This window comes from Mus musculus, chromosome 14 (assembly GCF_000001635.26).
Source record: "Mus musculus strain C57BL/6J chromosome 14, GRCm38.p6 C57BL/6J".
NCBI classification, from domain to species: domain Eukaryota; kingdom Metazoa; phylum Chordata; class Mammalia; order Rodentia; family Muridae; genus Mus; species Mus musculus.
In genome coordinates, this window is record NC_000080.6 from 103,112,162 (window position 1) to 103,132,948 (window position 20,787).

Below are 20,787 nucleotides of genomic sequence, written 5' to 3' on the forward strand. Positions count from 1 at the left end.
GAATAAATGCTTAGTTTTATGACTTTGGCTCTGTTCCTAGACTAGCTTATATCTTAATTAATAATGCTTGTTTCATTGTAAGTCATGCCACATGCTGGTTACCTGGTCCTCAGGTTCACACAACTGTTTTCTCCTGTGTCTGGGGTGTGAATTCCTTTGTGCCTAACTTTATTCCCAGGATTCTCTCTCTCTGCCCTGGAACTTCCACCTCACTATTTCCTGCCTAAGGTAAAAGGCCAACATTTTATTGACAAGTAATGCTTCCCTAACAGTGCAAGAGATTCTCTGTACAGAATCTCATCTATCCCAGGATGGCTTCAAAACTGCTATGCAGCTTAGTATGCTCTCCTGCCTCCGCTTCCAGAGCGCTGTAGTAAAGTTGTGCACCACCGTGCCTTCTTCCTGGGGTGCTGTGGATGGAACTGAGGGACTTGTACAGGGTGGGCAGGCCCTATTTCTTCTCTTCTGGTGCTGTCCTTTCCCTTTCAACTGCTCCCACTCATGTTCTCATTTGTCTGCAGGTATGTGTAGGCTCAGGTGAACCTTTGTGCTCGTGGGGAGCTGAGACAACAAGGCAGAACTACCACACAGAGCTGCCTTTTCAAAGTGTGTTCTGGGGAACCAGACCTCTATCCTAAAGTGCACGGCAAGCACCTTACTGACTGAGCTGCTCCTGGCTCCCAATGCTGGTTTAAACTCCTCACAATTGATTAACAGAGATGAAGGCCATTAAATTTGTTAATAATTTATATGCTGGCAAACTGATTTCTGTATTTCCAACAATGAAAATATTTTAAAAAGTGGGTCAAATCTTTCCTCAGTATCATGAAATACACAAATCTAAAATTTATTAGTTTCACAAATGGAAAAAAAAATCTAACCATATGTCAGCAAAATAAAAAGGTAACAAATAAATGGAAAGCTGTGCCTACATATGTTGGGAGTCTGATGAAGTTAAAAACTAGTGCACTTATGTTGATAAATTATGCAAAAGGCAGAATTCTGGCCAAGACAGATGCACACTCATTTCCTAAGTGCCTACCTCTGCCTTTGGCATATGTGTCTCTGAGAAGACACAGCTTTGGATATTTATTTTCATGACTTTCTACCCAGTTAAGTTTAAGATCCCATCAGTGTGCTTTACTGATATTTTATTTTCCAAACCAGGAGAGCTATGAGCGTGTTATAAGTGGGTTTTAGGCTTCATAAGTTGTTTAAATTGTTTTTCAAAAAATACTTTACACAAATATTAGACTTTATCACTGTATAAAAATGTACAGTGGCTTTATTGACATGTACATTCCAATATGTTTACAGCTGCAAGATAATGAGGCACACTCAGTATTGCACTTCATTAAAATTTCAGGCTCAAACTTAACCTAGAAGTTTAAATGAAACTGCTTTTGTAATTTAGTAATTCTTATACAGGACAAACATTGATAGCTTTATATACAGTCTGATACTTATTACATTTATAGGCCTTACTAACACAATTTTTTTTTAAATAACAGTCTAGGAAAGAAACCAGAATCTTCCTTTTTTTATACCCACCCGTGATGCAATTGTACAGGATTACAAAAAGGCAGTATACAATAAACAGTGATTCTTTTTCTTCTTTTGCTTGAAAGCCAGCATCCTTCTCAGTCCATGAGCATGGAGATCCTTCTATATCAGTTATCTATAAATGTCCAGTGCGTCACAGGCCAGTGACGGGAATGGCCACATGCAAACACCTCACAAGTTTGATGTCTTGGTTCAAAGAAGATAAACCAAAATAAAGGGGAAACGTTCGTAGCAAGAATTATGTACACGGTATTTGGCATCATTCCTGCACTGTAAATGGTTCATTTTCGATGTAAAATGGTCCCGTTCTTATCCTGAGCAGAGCTTAAAGTTCACTGCATCCTCCCGGTGGATGAAGGTAACTATCCTCTCCATAGACAAAGGATCTGAAAGTTCTAAAACGTGTGAGCATTTCTGCACACGCCGCACCCGAGAGCAAACTCTTCCCCCGTGGGCGGATGAACAACGTGGAGTGGACACTCAGTTCCTTCTAGCTGCTTGCCTTTGGGACCTGTATACATTTTGAAGGAGGTTAAAAAAATGTAATTTTAAAATATGCACATAAATTTCATGTGAATAAAAATCAAGTTATTCAAAGAAATAACATGTCTATGAATTAACAAGCTAAAAACAATTTTCTTCTTAGTACAGATATGTTCCCCATGCAAGCTTCAGCATTATACACACATGTATGCATGTAACAGGAAGTAAAATGGCCCCCGACCATAACATCCTACCCAGGGGATCACTGAGCTAGAAAGTTTTAAGGAGCAATGATCAAAATCAGTCACAAAAATCTCTAACCTTAGTCTAGCAGAAAACTATTCTACATCAACAAATAGACAAACAAACCCAAACCAGATTTTTGTGGGGGATTTTTTTTAAAAGATTTATTTCAGGTATGTGGGTACCCTGTCTCTGTCTTCAGAAACACCGAAGAGGGCATCAGATCTCACTACAGATGGGTGTGAGCCACCATGTGGTTGCTGGGAATTGAACTCAGGACCTCTGGAAGAGCAGTCAGTGCTGACACTGAGCCATCTCTCCAGCCCATGGGGGGCGGTGTGTGTATTTTTTTTTACAAGTAAAATCAAACTTACTATAAATAAACCATGTTCACCTTTATCTACCTTCACTGAAGAGAAACTAATTGCACACTACCAAAATGGTAAGACTGACAATGCCATTTGTTAAGTATCTGAAGCAAAGTCCAGATGAGTTTAAAACATGAACATTACAATAACGTAACGGACTGTAGTCATCTGGAAACACTGTGGGAAAGACACAGGTTTGAAATCAAGAAGGCTTATACAAATGTCAAAGCAAAACCTGACCTTTTCTATCTAAATATCTAAATGATATGCTAGTAACGGCACAGTGTAGCTGTGTGATGCTCTTAACCAGCATTACCACAGACCCACCCTAACTTACTCTTGGGAGTGAAGTTGAGTAAGGACAAAGTCCTCCATGTAGCCCGACTCAGTCCCTCGCAGTGGAAGCCTTGGCCTGAGCTCTCATCTCAGCTTATGCCCCACAACTGTGTCCTTTAGCTCACTTACTTCTTTGCAAACTTCATCATTTTTAGAATTTTTATTTTAAGAAAATACAATTTCAATAACCAGTAAAAGTTGGGTTTTCCCTGATGACACTGCCTTTAAATTTTCTACTGCAAGTGGCTGTCCCCCAGGCTCCTCCCATGTCACAAGGCCTGACCCCAGGCTCCTCCCATGTCACAAGGCCTGTCCTGGCTCCTCCCATGTCATAAGGCCTGTCCCCCAGGCTCCTCCCATGTCATAAGGCCTGTCCTCCAGGCTCCTCCCATGTCATAAGGCCTGTCCTCTGGGCTCCTCCCATGTCATAAGGCCTGGAAGCATGATGGACTTTCTTTTGGTTCCTGTTTCTTTCCAGACTTTGATCTACAGCTTCTGCTGAGTGCTCTCCTTTCTCTCTGAGAAAGATCATCTCTGATTGTCTGTGGTCCTCACTGCATTCGCTGTTTTACGCCACTTCACTGCCATGGCTCTCATCTTTCTTGACAGTCAGCCTAACACCCTGCCTTTCCTCACTCCTCATCCTCACTGTCATGGCTCTCATCTTTCCTGACTCCCTAACACTCTGCCCTCTCAGAACAGTCTCCATTTGCTTCTTTCACAGTCTGCTACAAATTAATAAAGATCACAAACAAATGACAACATATTGCACATAAGTCAGAGTGTTGCAGGGTTATTTACCAGTCACCTGTTCATTCTCCTGGCTCTAAAATTTTGGCCCAATTCTCAACAGTGAATAGAAACTTGCCTTTTTTTTTTTTGCCTTTTTAAAAAAATCTATTTTTTGTCTATTTTATCTATATATTTTGTCTATTTAATCTATTTTTAGCCTTTTGCCCTTTTGTAGTCTCTTTGTTAGTGGGTATATAGCATGGTTAGGACTGCGGGTTGTGACTGAGGGTGAAGTTACTGCCCTGCTTGAGGGGACCTACCATCTGTATCCTAAGAAGCCATAGTGGGAGGGTGTGCTTCAGAGCTTCAGCAAAGCTACCATCACCATATGTGTGCGTGTATTTACAGTAACCACACTCAGCTCACATACAATTCTTCCTCCAATCTCATTTCTCTCTCCCAACCCATCACTTTTCCCCCCTATGATGCTAAGGTTCCTGACATCTGACATTCTTTTTTCAGACTCCTGGGTTTTGTGTTCATTTGTTTTCTTTGCCTGATCTCCAAGGACAGTGGTTTCCTCTGTATTTTTCGTGGATATTTTAGTTTTTTTAGCTTTCTGGTTCTAACTCTGCTGCCACTTCCTAGGTATTCTACCTCAAATCTTCTTCCTATTTTATGGAAATCTTCCTAAAGAGGAAAAAAAAAGACCCCAATAGCCCAAAACATCACAAGCTGGGCCTGATGGAGAGGCCTGTAATCCCATCCAGTCATACTCTGGGCAGAAGGACTGCAGGTTTGGGGCCTCTGCCTGGGCTACAGAGTGACTTTAGGCTAGCCTGGGCAATTTCCTGAGACCTTGTCATCAAGTAAAAACTACAAAGACTCTGTTCAGGGCTTGGTATTTGCTACTATATGCAAGGCACCACAGTTAAGTCATCTCCCTTCCCTGCCCCAAGAATTAAAACATAATCCTTTCCCATGATTCTGCCAAGAATTTAAGGATTTAAGACATTAAACATCACATGGCTTGCTTTTATTTGCTTCCTCTAATTTTTCTTGCTCTTGGATGTCCCAGTAGAGCTCCTAACACATGACCTCAACTTCTTACCTTATTCAGGAACCATAAACTGACCCTAGAAACAGAGCTCTCAGACTTAAACCCTACCTGCAGGACAGTGTGGGAGTTCTTCCTTAGGAATGCTGGTCATTCTCTGAAAGTCATCATGACAAGCATTACAGAAATGTGTTGTTCCGAAACAGAAGAAGACAGCCACCGAACAGCAGTAGCGACACTTGTATTCTAGAAAGTCTGTTCCATGTTTGGGACACATCTATATCAAAAGACGTGGGAAACACAAGGTTATAGTGAGCTATTTCAACAACACTTATGATAGCTGAAGACATGTATAGTAAATTTAAGAAGTGGATAGCTTGTTAATCAATACTATGAGAGCACATGTAGCTTTAAAAGCTGACTGAAAATGCAATGGCATAGGTTCAAAGATCAGTGAGTAAATGTGTGTTCCAAAAGATCTAACCAAAGCCTCAAGTTTAAGTTCGGTCTCCCACACAGTTTATCTGATTAATAAGAAACTACATTTCTTCATCAATGCTTTATTGGGCTAGAAAGCTGCCCAATAATATTTTACTCTCCACCAAGTCCATAGGTCCTGTGAACACTTCATTAAAGATGGGAAAGCCTAAAAGCTTGAGCACAGGGTTATAAATAAGTAAATGTTCCCATTGCTTAAATATAGTGCTCACTTCATGAAATGACAACTACACAATGAGAATATTAACAAGAAATAACATCATGAACACACTTGGAAACCCATGCCCAACCCTGAAGTGTGTCAGAAGAGACTACATGGGTGTCAGGGCAGGGATCGTGGAGATCAATCTTATTTTAAAGACAGAATTTTGACTAAAAAAGGTTTAATTTTACTATTTTAAACTGTGTGTAAGTGCTTGTATGTTAGTTCGGAGGCTGCCCAGCCCCCAGAGTTGGAGTTATGAAGGCTATGAGTTGCCTGCTGAGGGGCTGTGAACCCAACTCGGGTTCCCTGGAGGATAGTCAGTGGTGTCTCTCAGGCCCAGTGGCGGCTTCCTGGCGTGTCTAGCGTCTGGTGTGTCTGTCTAGCGTCTGCCTACCTGGGCCCTGGACACATCGGAACAGGCGCCGCAGATGAGCTCTCTGGGGTCGTAATCATCTCCTTGTCCAGCCTCAGCATCACAGCGAGCCTCACCACCAAAGTATGCCTGTGGAGAAACCATGTGCTCATGAAGCAACAGCATGGGGGAGACTGTGTGGCCATAGTGACTATGCAACACTCCCTCACAATGCCAAGCAAGCCGTGTCTACACTGCTGACTGCAGGGAGAATCAGGGGTACACATGAAGCTAGTCATTCATTATCTATTTATTTTGTTTTTGAGACAAGGTTTCTTTGTGTAGCTCTCTGTCTCCTGAGTGCTAGGATTAAAGGTGTGTACCACCACGTCTGGCTTAAAAATAATTTCAATTCTGGAATGTGAACATTCTTCTTTCAGAAGGAGAACATCTAAAAATCATGCTATTAAAGGAACATGATGAGAAGATATACAATATTCAAACAAGTATGAGGAATAAGGTATCAAGTAGTAAATACAAATGATGCTTTTTCTGGGAAAAGTTGTGAGTTTTTTCATTTTAAAATCTTACACAACATATTCCCTTCTATTGCTTAAAACACGCACATCAAGTCCTAAGTCACAATTATATACAATTAAGTGTGCCTGGCATAAATTAGAACAGAATTAAAATTCTTAGTTCAATAAGAAAGCAACAAAAAAGTCAGTTTAAACATCTTCGGATCACACAATTTTTGAAATGAACAAAAAATTAAGAAATTGTATTCAGAATACTGTTCATACTTGTAAGTCTACTCTATATTCAAAAACTAAATATCTAATATAAGCACCAGAATGAATGCAACTATGTTGATGGCCAATTTATTTTTACTTGTTTGGATACAAAGTAAAGGAGGCCAAGAAATTGGGACAATTTGCATGGTCTGTATGTCTACAGTCAAAACGCTAGGTCCAAACTGAGAGTAAACAAGGTGAGTCAATATCAATCTATTATCTGTACTAGAAAAACAGGACAGAAGGCAGGCTCCATCGGACACAGAGTCTATAAATGCTCATCTGCTAGCTAAATGTGGCTTTCCAGTGTGCCAGATATGCCAGGTCACCCTGCAGATTCTAGCTTGCTTCAGGTTTCTGTGTCTTCTTAAGCACGTGGCTGTTACCCTAGTAGCAGCACAATAGTCATTTATAATGTTTGCACAGTAATTATACATAATGGAGTTTTATTATGAGGTTTTGTAACACTATAGCTTTGACAAATGTATGCTCTTGGTCTTTCCTTGTATGTACATATGTATATTCACGTGCTTGCCTGCCATCTATTTACATTCCATTCATTAATTTTCTTTATTACATTTCAGGACTGCATATCCTTCCTTCATTCATTTATTCATCCTCTAGTTATAATCTAGTATTCACAGTGCTGACTACGCATCAGGGACTAGAGATAGATAAACAGAAACAATACATCCATCCTTTGTCTTTATGGAGCTTAAGAAACAGGGCAGAGAGACAAGTAGAGCAGTAAAGGAATGGAGGCCATGTGTTGTGATGGGCATGGACGCAAGGCAGCAGAACTACTGCAGGCAGAGGTGGTGGTGCTGGCAAGTGAGCATGCTGCAGTGGAGGAAGCGGAGCCGGGTCCTCAGGTAGAGTCAGATGGACTGTGTGTACATAGTTACAGCCAAGGCAAAATGTGCAGCAGGGGAGGGAAGAAGACTCCAGAAAGAGAAGTGACCTGTGCTAGCATGCATGGGGCAGCAGTCATGGCTGAGTCTGGGAAATGTAGCTGTTCGGTATGTTATTGGAGGTGAGGCAGGAGAGGCAGACAGTGCTACAAGGTTACAAGAGAAGACAGGCCCAGGCAGACCTGAGATTTAGAAAAGCTAACCTACTTGCAGTAGTATAAGCAAAGACATGGAGCTTAGGAACACCACAGAAAAGCTCAGGGAGAAAATACAGTCACAAAACAGACAGACACACATTACACACTGGAAAGTGAAGGCTGGTGTATCATATCAGAGGTCAACACTGAAGTATCCATGAGAACTTCAATGTCTAGTAAATAAACCTCAAGGAATCTGGAAGGTCATAAGGGTGTACGTGGCAGGTAAAGTCATGAATGTAGTAGCGAACACCCGAAACAAGGAGGAACAGTGTCTTAAGTAGGAACGCTGGTAAAACACATGAGTGACCAGTAGGCTGGTACGTTAGAGCAGCCCGGGGAAGAGCCAGTTGTACCAGGATCAGATCAGATGTGACGTATCCTTTGTATGGAAAGCTACAAGCTTTAGAAAAAGTTTGTTTAGGTAAAAAGTATTCTCCTCTTCCCAGTTAGGTGAATTACTTCAGCTTGAAACACTTCATCAAGGTTTCTCATTTTTAAATCCTAGCTTAAGGTTTAAGAATAATTATGTGTCACTATACAGTTCAAGTTAATTCTATGGATAATCTCAGAATCTTAACATTTTAGTACACCTCATAGCATACCTTTCTGCACTTGTAGCAGACATAATATGCGTATCTATTCATGGCATAGCCAGCTGCATCATTATAAAACCTGACACCAGGAGTCGTGATAGCTTCACTCTTATGCAGACCTTCATACTCCAATCTCATTAAGGCTTTTCTTCTGACGTCTTCATAGAGCTCTTTTATTGGATCAAGCAGGTCTTTTAATACTATATGATTTATCTTGTTCTGAAATAAAAAGTATATTTTTAACAGAAGCATTTATGAAAGAGTCCCAACAAACACTTAGTGTACATTCAAGTGCCAACCACCGTAACAGGAGATAACTAGTCAGAAAACTCAGTGTCTATAAAGCACTACTGCAAAGTCCTCAAAAACTTCCATTTTGCCAAGAGCAAGGAAACAGAAGAATCAGGACTTTGCACAAAACAGTTCCATTTCTTGACCTCGTAGTTTCTGATCGAAATACATCTTTCTCAGTCTTAACTGTTCTTGGAACAAAGGCTATCTTGTTTCTACAAATATGACATATGATCTCATGTGTGGGTTGTGAATGTGTTTTGGCTCCTTGGAGATGGGGTTGTGTCAGGTAAGAGATGATCATATTCTGTATACCATCTTCTCTGCCTTTTCCAGGCTTGTAGATGTGACTGTCTTCTGTGGGCACCATGAGAAGGGAGAACAAAATACTGTAATTTTTTTTATTATTCACTAGTCTAAGTAAGCAATGACTGGGCTGAGATTTTTCATATTAACTCCATTGCAGCTGCCTGTAAACAGAAAGTTAAAAACAAAACAAAACAAAACAAAACAAAACAAAACAAAACAGGAAGAGCTTCAGAAAGCAAGACAGAGAGAAAGTAATGTGGAAGACAGTGATACATTCTTTAGCGAAGGGTTTCATCATCACTCTAGTTGCCTTCGCAGTTCTCTACTTCCACTGCTACTTTTATAGAGATGTGTTGTAATGCCAGAGAAATGGTAAATGGTCTTTTTGTTTTGTTTTGTTTTTTTGAGACAGGGTTTCTCTGTGTAGCCCTGGCTGTCCTGGAACTCTGTAGACCAGGCTGGCCTTGAACTCAGAAATCCACCTTCCTCTGCCTCCCAAGTGCTGGGATTAAAGGCGTGCACCCCACTGCCCGGCACATTTCAGAGAAATGTTCTTATTTTAACTAGTTCCAAAAGCATCTGTTCCAAAGGCACTGAATGACATTTTTTTTGTTGTTTTTGTTTTTTTGTTTTTCGAGACAGACTTCTCTGTATAGCCCTGGCTGTCCTGGAACTCACTCTGTAGACCAGGCTGGCCTCGAACTCAGAAATCTGCCTGCCTCTGCCTCCCGAGTGCTGGGATTAAAGGCGTGGGCATCTTAATAGCAGATCACCTGTCCTGCAAGCAGCAGAGTCCTTTTCCTGTTAGTGCCTCACAGCTGTGTGACGTAACTCTTAGTGGGTCTGAAACAGTGCTGCACTTATCACTAGTACACAATGTTACTTACATTAACATTTCTCATGCCATATATGAAATATTTACTTCAATTTAGCCAGCTTTTATCTGACAATTAGGTGACAATTAGTATGTTCCTTCCCCCAACAAAGGTCTCAGTTAGTGTTTCTCAACTTTCCTAATACTGTGACTCTTCAATGTGAGCCCCAATGTTAAAATTATTTTTATTGCTACTTCCTAACTGTAATTTTGCTACAGTTATGAATCTTAATGTAAATATCTGTGGTTTTTGATAGTCTTAGGTGGCCCTGTGAAAGGGTTATTCGATACCCAAAGGGGTCACAATCGACAGGTTAAGAATCATTGGTCTAGGTAAGGGGACAGTTGACCACTGGATATACTTCTACTAACTCAACAGTAAGCACTCTAGAGAAGCCACACACTGTTTTCGGGGTCTATGTGGATGATGAGGACAGACACTAATAGAGACTCAGGAAGGATGCCAAGAGATGCCAGTACCTATCCAAGACGAGAACAAAGAGGAAAAGACAGACAAGTAGGTAAGGTCAGGTTCTTTCCACACCTTGCAAATAGGACACGAAATGAATCCAAACGTTATCCTTGGACCAAGCCATCTGTTTTCCAAAACTCGCCGACAGCACTGTAAGTGGAACACATGACTGCAGTCCAACTGAAAGAGAGAAACACGGACGAGAGTGAGCGAATGCAGCCATGGCCACACTGAAGGAATGGGGAGACTCCAATGTAGGAGAGCTACATGACGTGGGGACGAGAAAAACCAAGCACTTTAAACCAAGGCATGCCAGGGCTTTTAAGAGACAATCATTATTGACTAGGTTTTCAACTCTAATTTTTTCTAGTCATGTATTGATGCTACTTATATAACAACTACATGTATAAAATAGGCTAGGTCAGGAAAACATGAAATTATTCAATTAGCCAACATATAGAGAAAAGAAATTATAAATGTCAAAAAAGTCACAAACTCTGATTTAGCAAATATAGCACTAACTTCTATTATATACTGAGGTATACATTGCTACATACAGAATCGCTATATATGCTACAACATATTCTATATTTCAGAAACTAAGGAGAGGTTAGCTACTTGATAATCTGACCATTTCTCCCTAAAAGCACTTTATACGCACACTCACAAAAGTCACAGTGGCTGAACCTGCGGAACGGGAAGCAGAACATAGAGCCAGCGAACTTGTCCTCAGCAGACACTAACGAGTACATAGGAACAGGACATGTCCCCTTGGCCATCTAAAGAAAGCTCCAATCATCTTTTTACTTGAGAAATGTGATTATATCTCCTCCTGTTAAAATCTAGGCACATTTAAAAGCCGAGGCAACCTGAATGGCCGGTGCTGCAGAGAGCGCTTCGGTGAAGCAGATCATGCACATGTCGTCGGCATCTTGTTTCAGTGTGGTGGCGCTCTTATCACAGCCGTGCAGGCAGGGCAGGCAGTGCTCTTCGTTTCTAACACCTCCACACGGATGTCCGCAGGGATGTGTCTTACTGCAGGCGATCTTAGCATATTCCTATTGAAGATGAATTGCAGCAGTCTTAGAGTGATTAAAAAGGTTTGTAACCTCAGGGTTAGACCAACTATATTAATTTCTCTAAACAACTTTTTCTAAACAGAAAATACCTATTAGTATAAAACAACAATAATTACTCCTATGCTTTGATAACTAACAGTGTTTTTCTTTAATGTAATTAAAGAATTTCATCCAACATAAAAGAACAGCATTGATAAAAAGTGAACTACGACTTTACTTGATTTGGCATCAGACATAGGCACAAACATAACGTTCTGATATAAATGTCTCCTAATACCAGCCCTCTGTCCCAAACCAGGGGCCAAATCCCAAACAAACAAATCCCCACCTATGTCTTGTCATCGGAGTGCCAACCACATGCCACAATATTTAAGTTCAGGATTCAAAACCTTTCAGACACTAGAAGTTTACTTTAGGCAAACAAATGAACAAAGGCAACGGAATTCTGGGCAGATGTATATTTTATATTATGCTTGCATGTACATGTGCCTGCTTTCTGTCTTTCTGTCTGTGTACTGTACGTGTGTGTGTGTGTGTGTGTGTGTGTGTGTGTGCGCGCGTGTTTGTGTTTACTCATGTGAGGCCTGTACTGTGAATCAAGCCCAGGTCCTCTGCAAGAGTAGCGAGTGCTGTTAGGCCCTGAGCCATCTCTTCAGCCCCAAGTTGTCAGATACCTTAGCTGTTTCCAGAGCAAAATTGAGTACTAATGGTGGTACTTAATGAATGAACAAGCAGCACAAAATGTCACCTTTGGGTTGTGACGAAGGAAAACTGTACTGAGGCAAAATGACAACCCCTACTAAAGAAAACAAAAGCCTTGTGAGAATATGTATACTCTTCCTTCCTGGGATGGCCTAACCTCTGAGTAGATCCCTACCTGGCAGTCTGCATCAGAACAAACACTGCCAACAGCAGACAGCTCCGTTCCACTCCTGGACCCACAGAAGCGGCATGCTTCCGAGCTACTCGTGGTGGGTTTGCCTACGTTCAAGAAGAAGAAAAAAGTCTTGTAGAAAGTCATGCTTTTAATACAGTAATTTTGGAATAGCAAGCTAGATTTCTTTCAGTTATTAAAAGCTTTAAGCTGCCCTAATTAGTAATCACCAAAGGGATAAAAAAATAAAGATAACTCTAAAACCAAATAAACTTGGCTGGTTTATAGCATTTTAGCAAAAGAAAGAGACTATATATCTAGTCCAGAGAACAGAATGAGCAAATCTGGCAAACCCTTACCCAAAATGCACAACACTAGATAAGTATTATAATTTAAAAAATAAAGAACATATAATAAAGAGAAGTTTTTGAATACTTTTTTTTTTGTTTGTTTGTTTTTTGTTTTTCGAGACAGGGTTTCTCTGTATAGCCCTGGCTGTCCTGGAACTCACTTTGTAGACCAGGCTGACCTCAAACTCAGAAATCCGCCTGCCTCTGCCTCCCGAGTGCTGGGATTAAAGGTGTGCGCCACCACACCCAGCTGTTTTTGAATATTTTTATGTAACAAAATTACATGACAGTACAAAATCTGACTAGATTATAAAACCTGAATAATAGGAAAATTTACCCAAGGAACTCTGCAATTTCAAAAAAAATTAAATACATTGAAATATTGAAAGAAGCATCAGAATTCTTTAAAACAAAGATTAAAGACCTTGCTCATTTTCAAATGTAGGTACACAAATTCGAGTAACTATCACTGGTTCCAGAAATGACTGTAGAACACTCTTTGGAAAAAGCAAAGGAGTGTTTCTATAAAAGGAAAGGTCAATATTACATTTATTAATGTAGACTATTGACAAATTACAGGAGAAAAAAATTGGGTTTGAGAAAAGGCATATGTTGTAGCATGAGTCATCTTTATATAGTTAAGTAATTCAGATTTATGCTCAAGACCAATGAGAAATAATTGTGTCAGTATGACAAATGGCAGATAGCAGCTTTGCTAAAAATGATGAAGAATTTTCATGTTTTACACATTAAGCTTGTAATATGTAAGGTTTCATTTTATAAAAAACTAGAATGAAAACTGTCTGAGGTTCAAGTGTATTAGACATAACAAGAAGTATGTTTTTAAGGCACTGGCTGCTCACCTTTATTATTACAATTAGTAAAACAGAACTATTTATTAAGCCCCGAGAAGTACTAACTGTAGAAGAGACTCTGAAGTATCAGGAAATCATAGGACCTTGCAGTTAAGACACAGTGTAGACATGGTATATCTACCAGCTCACTTACACAGATGTAAGTAGTCTAAGATTTTACAGAGGCTAATGGACTACTCAGTCACTGTGTGGTCTGAATATGAATGGACCTCATAGGCTCATATATTGCTTGGTCGCCAGGAAGTGGAATAGTTTAAAAGGATTAGAATGATTAGGAGGCGTGGCCTTGTAGGCGGACGTGTATAACTGGGGGTTGGCTCTGAAATTCCAGAAGCCCAAGCCACGCCCAGTCTGCCTGCCTGGATGTTCAAGAACCCGGATGTAAAGCTCACAACTGCATTGTACCAACATGCTTCCCATCATGATGATAATGGACTAACCTCTTACACTGTAAGCAACCCCCCAATTAAATGTCTTCTTTTATATCTCTTCACAGCAGTACAAAAAAGTAATGGGAAATGGGGTTTGCTAGCTTGTAGTCTGATGCCCTTTCTAATCTAGATGACTGACTGTGTCTACCAAGCATGTGGTCAGCATCTGTACTACTCAAGATTATTCCTGATAGGTAAGCTGGTGTCTCAGTTAGGGTTTACTGCTAACACGACAGGAAGTTTACAGACACCATGACCAAGGCAACTCTTATAAGGACAACATGTAACTGGGGCTGGCTTACAGGTTCCAAGGTTCAGTCCATTATCATCAAGGTGGGGACATAGCAGCATCCAGGCAGGCACAGGAGAAGGTAAGAATTCTACATCTTCATCTGAGTGCTACCTTCCAGGCAGCTAAGACAAGAGTACTAAAGCCCACACCAACAAGGCCACACCTCCCAACAGTGCCACTCCCTGAGCCGAGCACATACAGACCATCGTAGCCAGTATCTGACTTATCCTACTTTGCAGACATGCTTCATCCTCCCTCTTAACTTTTAATTCTTTTACCTGTGTGTTCTCGGAATTCCACCATTGCCTTCATTGTTTTAGAATCTGCTAATGCCATCAACCAGAACAGTTTTGTTCTACCACAGCCTTCATGGAGGTCGACCTTTATAGCCTCTTCTTCTTCTTTGAAGACCTGTTGTTCCATTATAGAAGAGGGATAAATGTGTTTAGTTCTGGGCAGAAGCAAATGTCATCTTTCAGCAACTGTGGCTTTCTTTATAAAGCAGTGTAAGACGTTCCAGACACACACAGCATTCTCTCCTGTGTTCACAACAGCTCCATGTGTGCAGTTCAAGTGCTAACCAAGTCTTGGAAAATCTAAGTACTTGCTCGGTTTGCAGTTAGTGCGACCACTGAGAGTCAAGTAAGGTCATTCCAGAGCCCATTTCCCCTGGTTCCCTCCCACGTTATTTCAGAGTTCTGGCTATGAAGACAAGCTCACCTGTCTTTGGTGAGTCTTCGTTCGTCGATGCAGATGAAGGAATCTGTCACAGTCAGTACACAGATTGCCACAGATGTTGCATAAGATGATAGCTGCAGTTTCACCGTCATCATGGTTGTCACACATAGGCTGGAAGCAGATGTTTTCACATGCCACATTAGACTCACAAGAAAGCCTCGACGAATTCAACCTAACTAGTATATTTATGATACTGAAAGCCTTTATTCTAAAATCTGCAAGGCTTTTAGATTTGAATGTAAAACAGAATTACTGTAGGTATATACTACACTATCAAAATCTCTAAGAATTACTCAATAAGATTAATGTGTATACAGAGTCAATGGTTAAAGGGAGAAAATGATTTTATTTAGAGACTTAATATTCCCGAGTTATTCCAAATCTCATGAATAATAAATGAGCGCAATTCACCATAAATAAATAAATAAATAAATAAATAATAAAAAAATAAAGGTAATCAGAAATGCTGAGAGCGCTCCATTGTGCCCTGTGAGCCTCCTCTGACTACACTTGGAGAGGGTATGCCATGCCATTCCTCTTGCTGGTTTCCTGCTTCTTTTTTTTTTCTTTTTTTTTATTCCTAAGGATAATCACATTTTAGCAAAAATCAGTCAGGCTAGAAATTTTGCTGCTATAAGCATGAACCAGAGAAGGATAAAGTTCTCATATAATCAAATAAAAGCCTATAGGTTTTCTAAAGCATGAAGCAGGTTTCTGAGCAAACTGGACAGACTGGATGTACGTTTCCAAGAGTGTGATATACTGTCTTCCCCACAAACTATCAGCAACTGTGAAGAAAGGCAGGTTCTCACAGCACACTCCCAACCTCACCATTTGCTTCTGTTGCCCGTCCTTTCCCATCCATCTCCCCGAGGAGAGGCGGTCCACATGGTCCTGATCAAGAACACACAGCGATGCCAGGGCAAGCCAGAGCTGTAGAGGAGGAAGGAGCACAGCTATGAGATGCTTGAAATCTGATATCGATGACTGCCAAGTAAGTGCTCGCTCCATCAGGACATGCACAGATATTTAGTAGCACTTGCATTTCCTTGCCTATGTGCCAAGCACCAGGAGCTACTCCAAGAATGACTATTTCTGTATCTACCTGACATAAAGTCAACCTCTTTATGTTATGTTTATGTTAATGATGTAAGCAATTCACTTATAGGAATAATATTTACCGTGCATGACTACTGTATATTTTCCCAGCTAGTATAGAGTCTGAAGTTCTATACTCCTAATGAGCTGATAAGTAGCTAGTTTGCAGTTCTATAAGTAGTTGGGTACATATTGGGTTACTGTACATAATAACAGTTTCTCAGGAGTCTCTGTTGTCTCAAGAGCCCTACTTTGTATACTTTGCCATAAATACATGTCTAATAATTTTCAGGAAATTCTAGAAAATCTATGGTGATGAGACAGCTGGCTATACAAGTGTAAGAGTCTGAGTCCAGGTAGCTAGAATTCGTGTCAATCTGAGCATGAGAGAGTGCATGTCTGTAATCACAGTGCTCCTGAGCAAGATGAGGGGCAGAGACTAGGGAAGCCCAGGCCTGGAGGCCAGCTAGCCTGCTGACGGCAGCTGTAAACAATGAAGGGACTGTCTCGAACAAGATGGAGAGTGAGGATCAACACCCGAGGCTTTCCTCTGACCTTTACACATGTGCCAAGGGCACACAAGCATCTGTACAAACACACACATATCATCACAGATATACGCACACCAAGACACGTGGCTATGAAACACATTTCTGAGGGATATAAAGAGTGAACTGCAGTTTTACACAGAATGACATGTTCATTCATTAATAAAACACTGAAAAAAATCTATGCAAGTGAAAAGGGAATGTGGAATGAAAGAATTCTTGAGTGGTAGGAAGGGGTAACAGCAGAACATACTTGTTTTAAGTGTCCTGCCCATAAGCATGGTAGCATAAACGGGGTTTCTCTGCTCTAATAAAATATAACGTACTTCTTTTACAGACTTCAGAGAATTAATCTATATGAGTTCCAGTAGTGTGTACTGTTCCTAATGATGTCATACTTCCCTCTTCAGTAATAGCTTAAATCACCTTTTGAGTTATACGGCTCATAAACCTGGTATCTTAAAAATTAGATGTCTCATTTAAAGAATGCAACCTTATTTCCTCAAAAGTTCAACCCTACCTATAATTAGGATGTATTGTTTTTAAAACATTTCTTAGACTTATTTATACTATTTTATGTGCATGAGCATTTTGCCTGTACACACACACACACACACACACACACACACACACACACACACACTCACCACTTGCATGCATGGTGAGTTCAGAAGTAGGTGTTAAGTCCCCTAGAGCTGGAGTTACAGTAGCTGTGCCCACTAAGTGACTATGGGAACTGAGCCCAAGCTCTGTGAGAGGAACAAATATTCTCAACTGCTGGCCAGTTTTCTAGGCCCGAGTATTCTCCTTTAAAAGCCAAGCATACAAATCTCACAGTTGAGCTAGGGTTTTCATTAGGAAGAACTGTGAAGAGCTGTCTTGTCTTTGAAGGATCACCAGTCTCTCACAGCAGAATGCAACTACTACTCAACTTACTAAGGTAAGCTATGGTAAATAGGTCAGTAGAAAGATAATAACCACAGTGTAATTTAGACTTTTTTAACCAGTATATCCTCAGCTTCCTAAATAATAACAAAAGTTGATACTACACACCCAACAGTGAACAGTAATTACTATCACATTTAATTCATAAGTCATTTTTTGATGATGTTAATTAAAAATGTGACTAAGTTGACTTACTGATCACACATAATAATAAACACAAATTTTAAACACAAATTTAAAACAACAACAAAATCTTACTCTAGTTGTTGCAATACATCTCACTGGAGACCTAAATTCTTCTTCCATTTTGGTCAAGGCAATGATGGTTTCTGCAATAGCATTTTTTGTCACTCGGGACCAAGCTTCTGACAGGTGACCCTATTAAGCAGGAAAGAATATCTTCTTAAGTATCCAGAATTGTGTCATTATAACAAACCCTTTTCTCTGAAAATCTCCGCTCAAAAGAGAATCTTTATTGATAGCAAGACCATGTGCTTTTAGAGGAGGACACAAACTAAAAATCCTTTATAATCTTACGAAATATTTCAGTTGCTAGTCTCTACTTTGATGATTGTAAAGCAAATAAAAATTTATGGCCTCAACACTGTTTTCCCATAGTCCTCCAGGACATTTTCCTTTATACTTGGACACAAATAAAAGGTACAAATAAGGTTCCCATGCTTGGGAGCCTTGACATTGTAATTCATTGCCCTAGATGCTCTCTCTGGAGCCTAAGAGCACACACAGGCTCACCCCGTAATTCTGGGTGCAGTCCCCAGTAAAAATATTTTTAAAATTATATTCATTTTTATTTTACATGTACGTTTGGTTGAATGTATGCATGTGTGTATGTGGTGTGTGTGGCAGATGGGTGCTGGATCCCCTGGAGCTGGGATGACAGCTGTGAGCTATCATGTGGGCACTATACCCTGAACCTTAATCCTTACGAGCAGCCAGTGCTCGACTGTGGAGCTATCCTTCCAACCGCAGCTACACAGATACTCATTGAGTACCAATCCTTCATTACAGAATCCAGCTCTTCAAAACATGCTTCTCAGGGATTTCATGCAGTGGACTTCCTAGAGAATGCCTATTTGCTATGAAGTCTAGGAAAATATCCACAGCTAAGAAAAAAATGAGAACTTCAACTTTTCCCCAGAATCTCTCATTCCACATGCGGTCAATCTGATAATGGGCAACTGGTGTGTCCTCCTTTAAAATGTTCCCTCTGCCCTCTCCTCAGGCTGTCTCCTAAAGACACAATGCAATGGGAGCAAAGTGACCTTGTGGGCCCGGACACTCAGTGGAGTAACTCCCTGCCCTATACACCCCAGATTTCCCCCAAAGGTAATACCTTAAGATCGTGGTACAGGACATAACTGAAGAATTTAAAGCCCTAAAACCTCAGAACGGCAGATGATGAGAAACTTCTACCTCTAGGAATTTTTTTTTTTGTCCTTTTTGGGGGCAGGGGGCAAGTTTCAACACAAGTTCTTTGTTCGCTTAGAAAGAAGACATTTTATTTTATGTTTTAAAGTCCCTGCTGCTGGAGTTGGGAGCAAGGACTTACTGCAGCCATATCCTTGATAAGCCTGATGATGATCTCTGAGATCTGAGTAGGAGTTGAGCCCTTCATCCACCAGTGACTCTCACCTCGTCGGAGGTAACTACAAAGAAAACAGCGTTACTTCAGCACACGGCATTGTAACTGGTTAACTGACTGAATCTATTAGAATTTTTTGATTTTTATTACATGTTTATTAATTTATTTGGTGCGCATATGTATGTATAAGTGTGCTATGGGATTCAGAAAATCAAAGAACAACTTCAGAGTCCTTTCTCTCCTTCCACTGTGAGTGTCAAGAGGTTCACACTCAGGCTGGGAGGCTTGGTTGCAGGAGCTCTTACTGGGCCATCTCACTAGTATTTGGATATTTTTATTTATTTACTTTTTAAATTTTTGAGACAGGGTGTTGCTATGCAATCTAGGTTGTCCTTTAACTTATTAATCTCCTTCCTTATTTGTATGAGTGCTGGAATTACAGGTGTGCTATCCAATTAAGTCATTTTATTTTGTTATTCACTTTTTTCTTTGTTTTTTATTTTTATGTGTATGTGTGTGTACTTGCACGCATGTATATGTATCCAGGCATGCAAGCCCACAGAGGCCAGTAGAGGGTGTATAATCCCTTTGAACTGGAGTAATAACCACCATATGTGTTCTGGGAAGAGAACCCTGGTACTCTGCAAAAGCAATAAAGAAATAAAGAAAGAAAGTTCAGACCATTACCCTCAGTCCCTTTCTTCAGGCTCAGGAGAACAGGTGTTCTTAGTTATGCTCCTTTCCTAGTATTTTTGGTTGTACAGTACTTGTGGATCACTACTATTCAATTCTTAGGCCATGGACTACAGACTGTTCCCAGTGCATGTGGAGATGTGAAAGTATTTATGTGAGATGCAAGTGCCTGGAGAGAGAGGGCCACGTGGTTGAGCATCTGTTGCTTCTGCAGAGCATACTGGGTCAACTTCCCACACAGTGCGTGGTAGCACACAGCTGTAACTGCAGTGCTCTCTTCTGGCCTTCATGGGTACTGCATGCATGTGGTGCATGCACACACATGTAAGCAAAGCACTGATACACATCAAACACAAAAACAAGATCCTTTAAAAATGTCTATTCTTTCAATAATGTTCTTAAGCTGTATGTATATTTTGCTGTTTATAAAATTATTTTTACATAAGTATGTGTGTGTGGTGCATGTATATACATGTATGTTTGTTCTTTAGTATGTGTGTGTGTATAGATGTGTGTGTATGCCCAACACTAACCCTGGGTAGCTTCCTTATCATCTCTCACCTTGCATGGAGGCTGACTGAACCTGGGGCCCCTCCTTTGGGATCAGTCTGGCTGCTGGGCTTGTTTAGGGAACTCTCTGTCTGCCTTCTACCTCTGGGACAGCACACAGGGTCCACACCCGCTGCTTCTAAGTTAAGTCCTGGCAGCTATCAAGCCTTCGTAGCTCTTATGGCCAATAGTTTATTATGTAACTTTAGATATTTTTCAAGTAGTTTTTTCAATTTAAAAATATTTTTATATTCCAGCACTTGGGAGGCAGAGGCAGGTGGATCTCTGAGTTCAAGGCCAGCCTGGTCTACACAGTGAGTTCCAGGACAGCCAAGGCTATAACAGAGAAACTCTGTCTCGAAAAACCAAACCAAACCAAACCAAACCAAACCAAACCAAACCAAACCAAACCAAACACAACATTTTTATAG

General features: G+C 40.5%; 1 protein-coding gene across 40 annotated transcripts in view; it reads right to left on the reverse strand.

Annotated features, from left to right (window-relative positions):
• Positions 1-1,249: 1,249 nt before the first annotated feature.
• Positions 1,250-20,787, reverse strand: part of Mycbp2 (MYC binding protein 2, E3 ubiquitin protein ligase) — a 233,430-nt gene continuing 213,892 nt past the window's right edge. For all 40 annotated transcript variants that reach the window (XM_011244896.3, XM_017315794.2, XM_017315789.2 and 37 more), the window contains 12 exons: positions 19,082-19,178; positions 17,770-17,889; positions 15,752-15,853; positions 14,903-15,031; positions 14,461-14,593; positions 12,238-12,341; positions 11,151-11,339; positions 10,354-10,461; positions 8,345-8,554; positions 5,880-5,987; positions 4,894-5,059; positions 1,250-2,074 (listed from right to left, as the gene is read on the reverse strand). In XM_011244896.3, the coding sequence (XP_011243198.1) occupies positions 1,959-2,074; positions 4,894-5,059; positions 5,880-5,987; positions 8,345-8,554; positions 10,354-10,461; positions 11,151-11,339; positions 12,238-12,341; positions 14,461-14,593; positions 14,903-15,031; positions 15,752-15,853; positions 17,770-17,889; positions 19,082-19,178 (1,582 nt within the window). In that variant the 3' untranslated portion in view covers positions 1,250-1,958. The remainder of the gene's footprint in view (positions 2,075-4,893; positions 5,060-5,879; positions 5,988-8,344; positions 8,555-10,353; positions 10,462-11,150; positions 11,340-12,237; positions 12,342-14,460; positions 14,594-14,902; positions 15,032-15,751; positions 15,854-17,769; positions 17,890-19,081; positions 19,179-20,787) is intronic.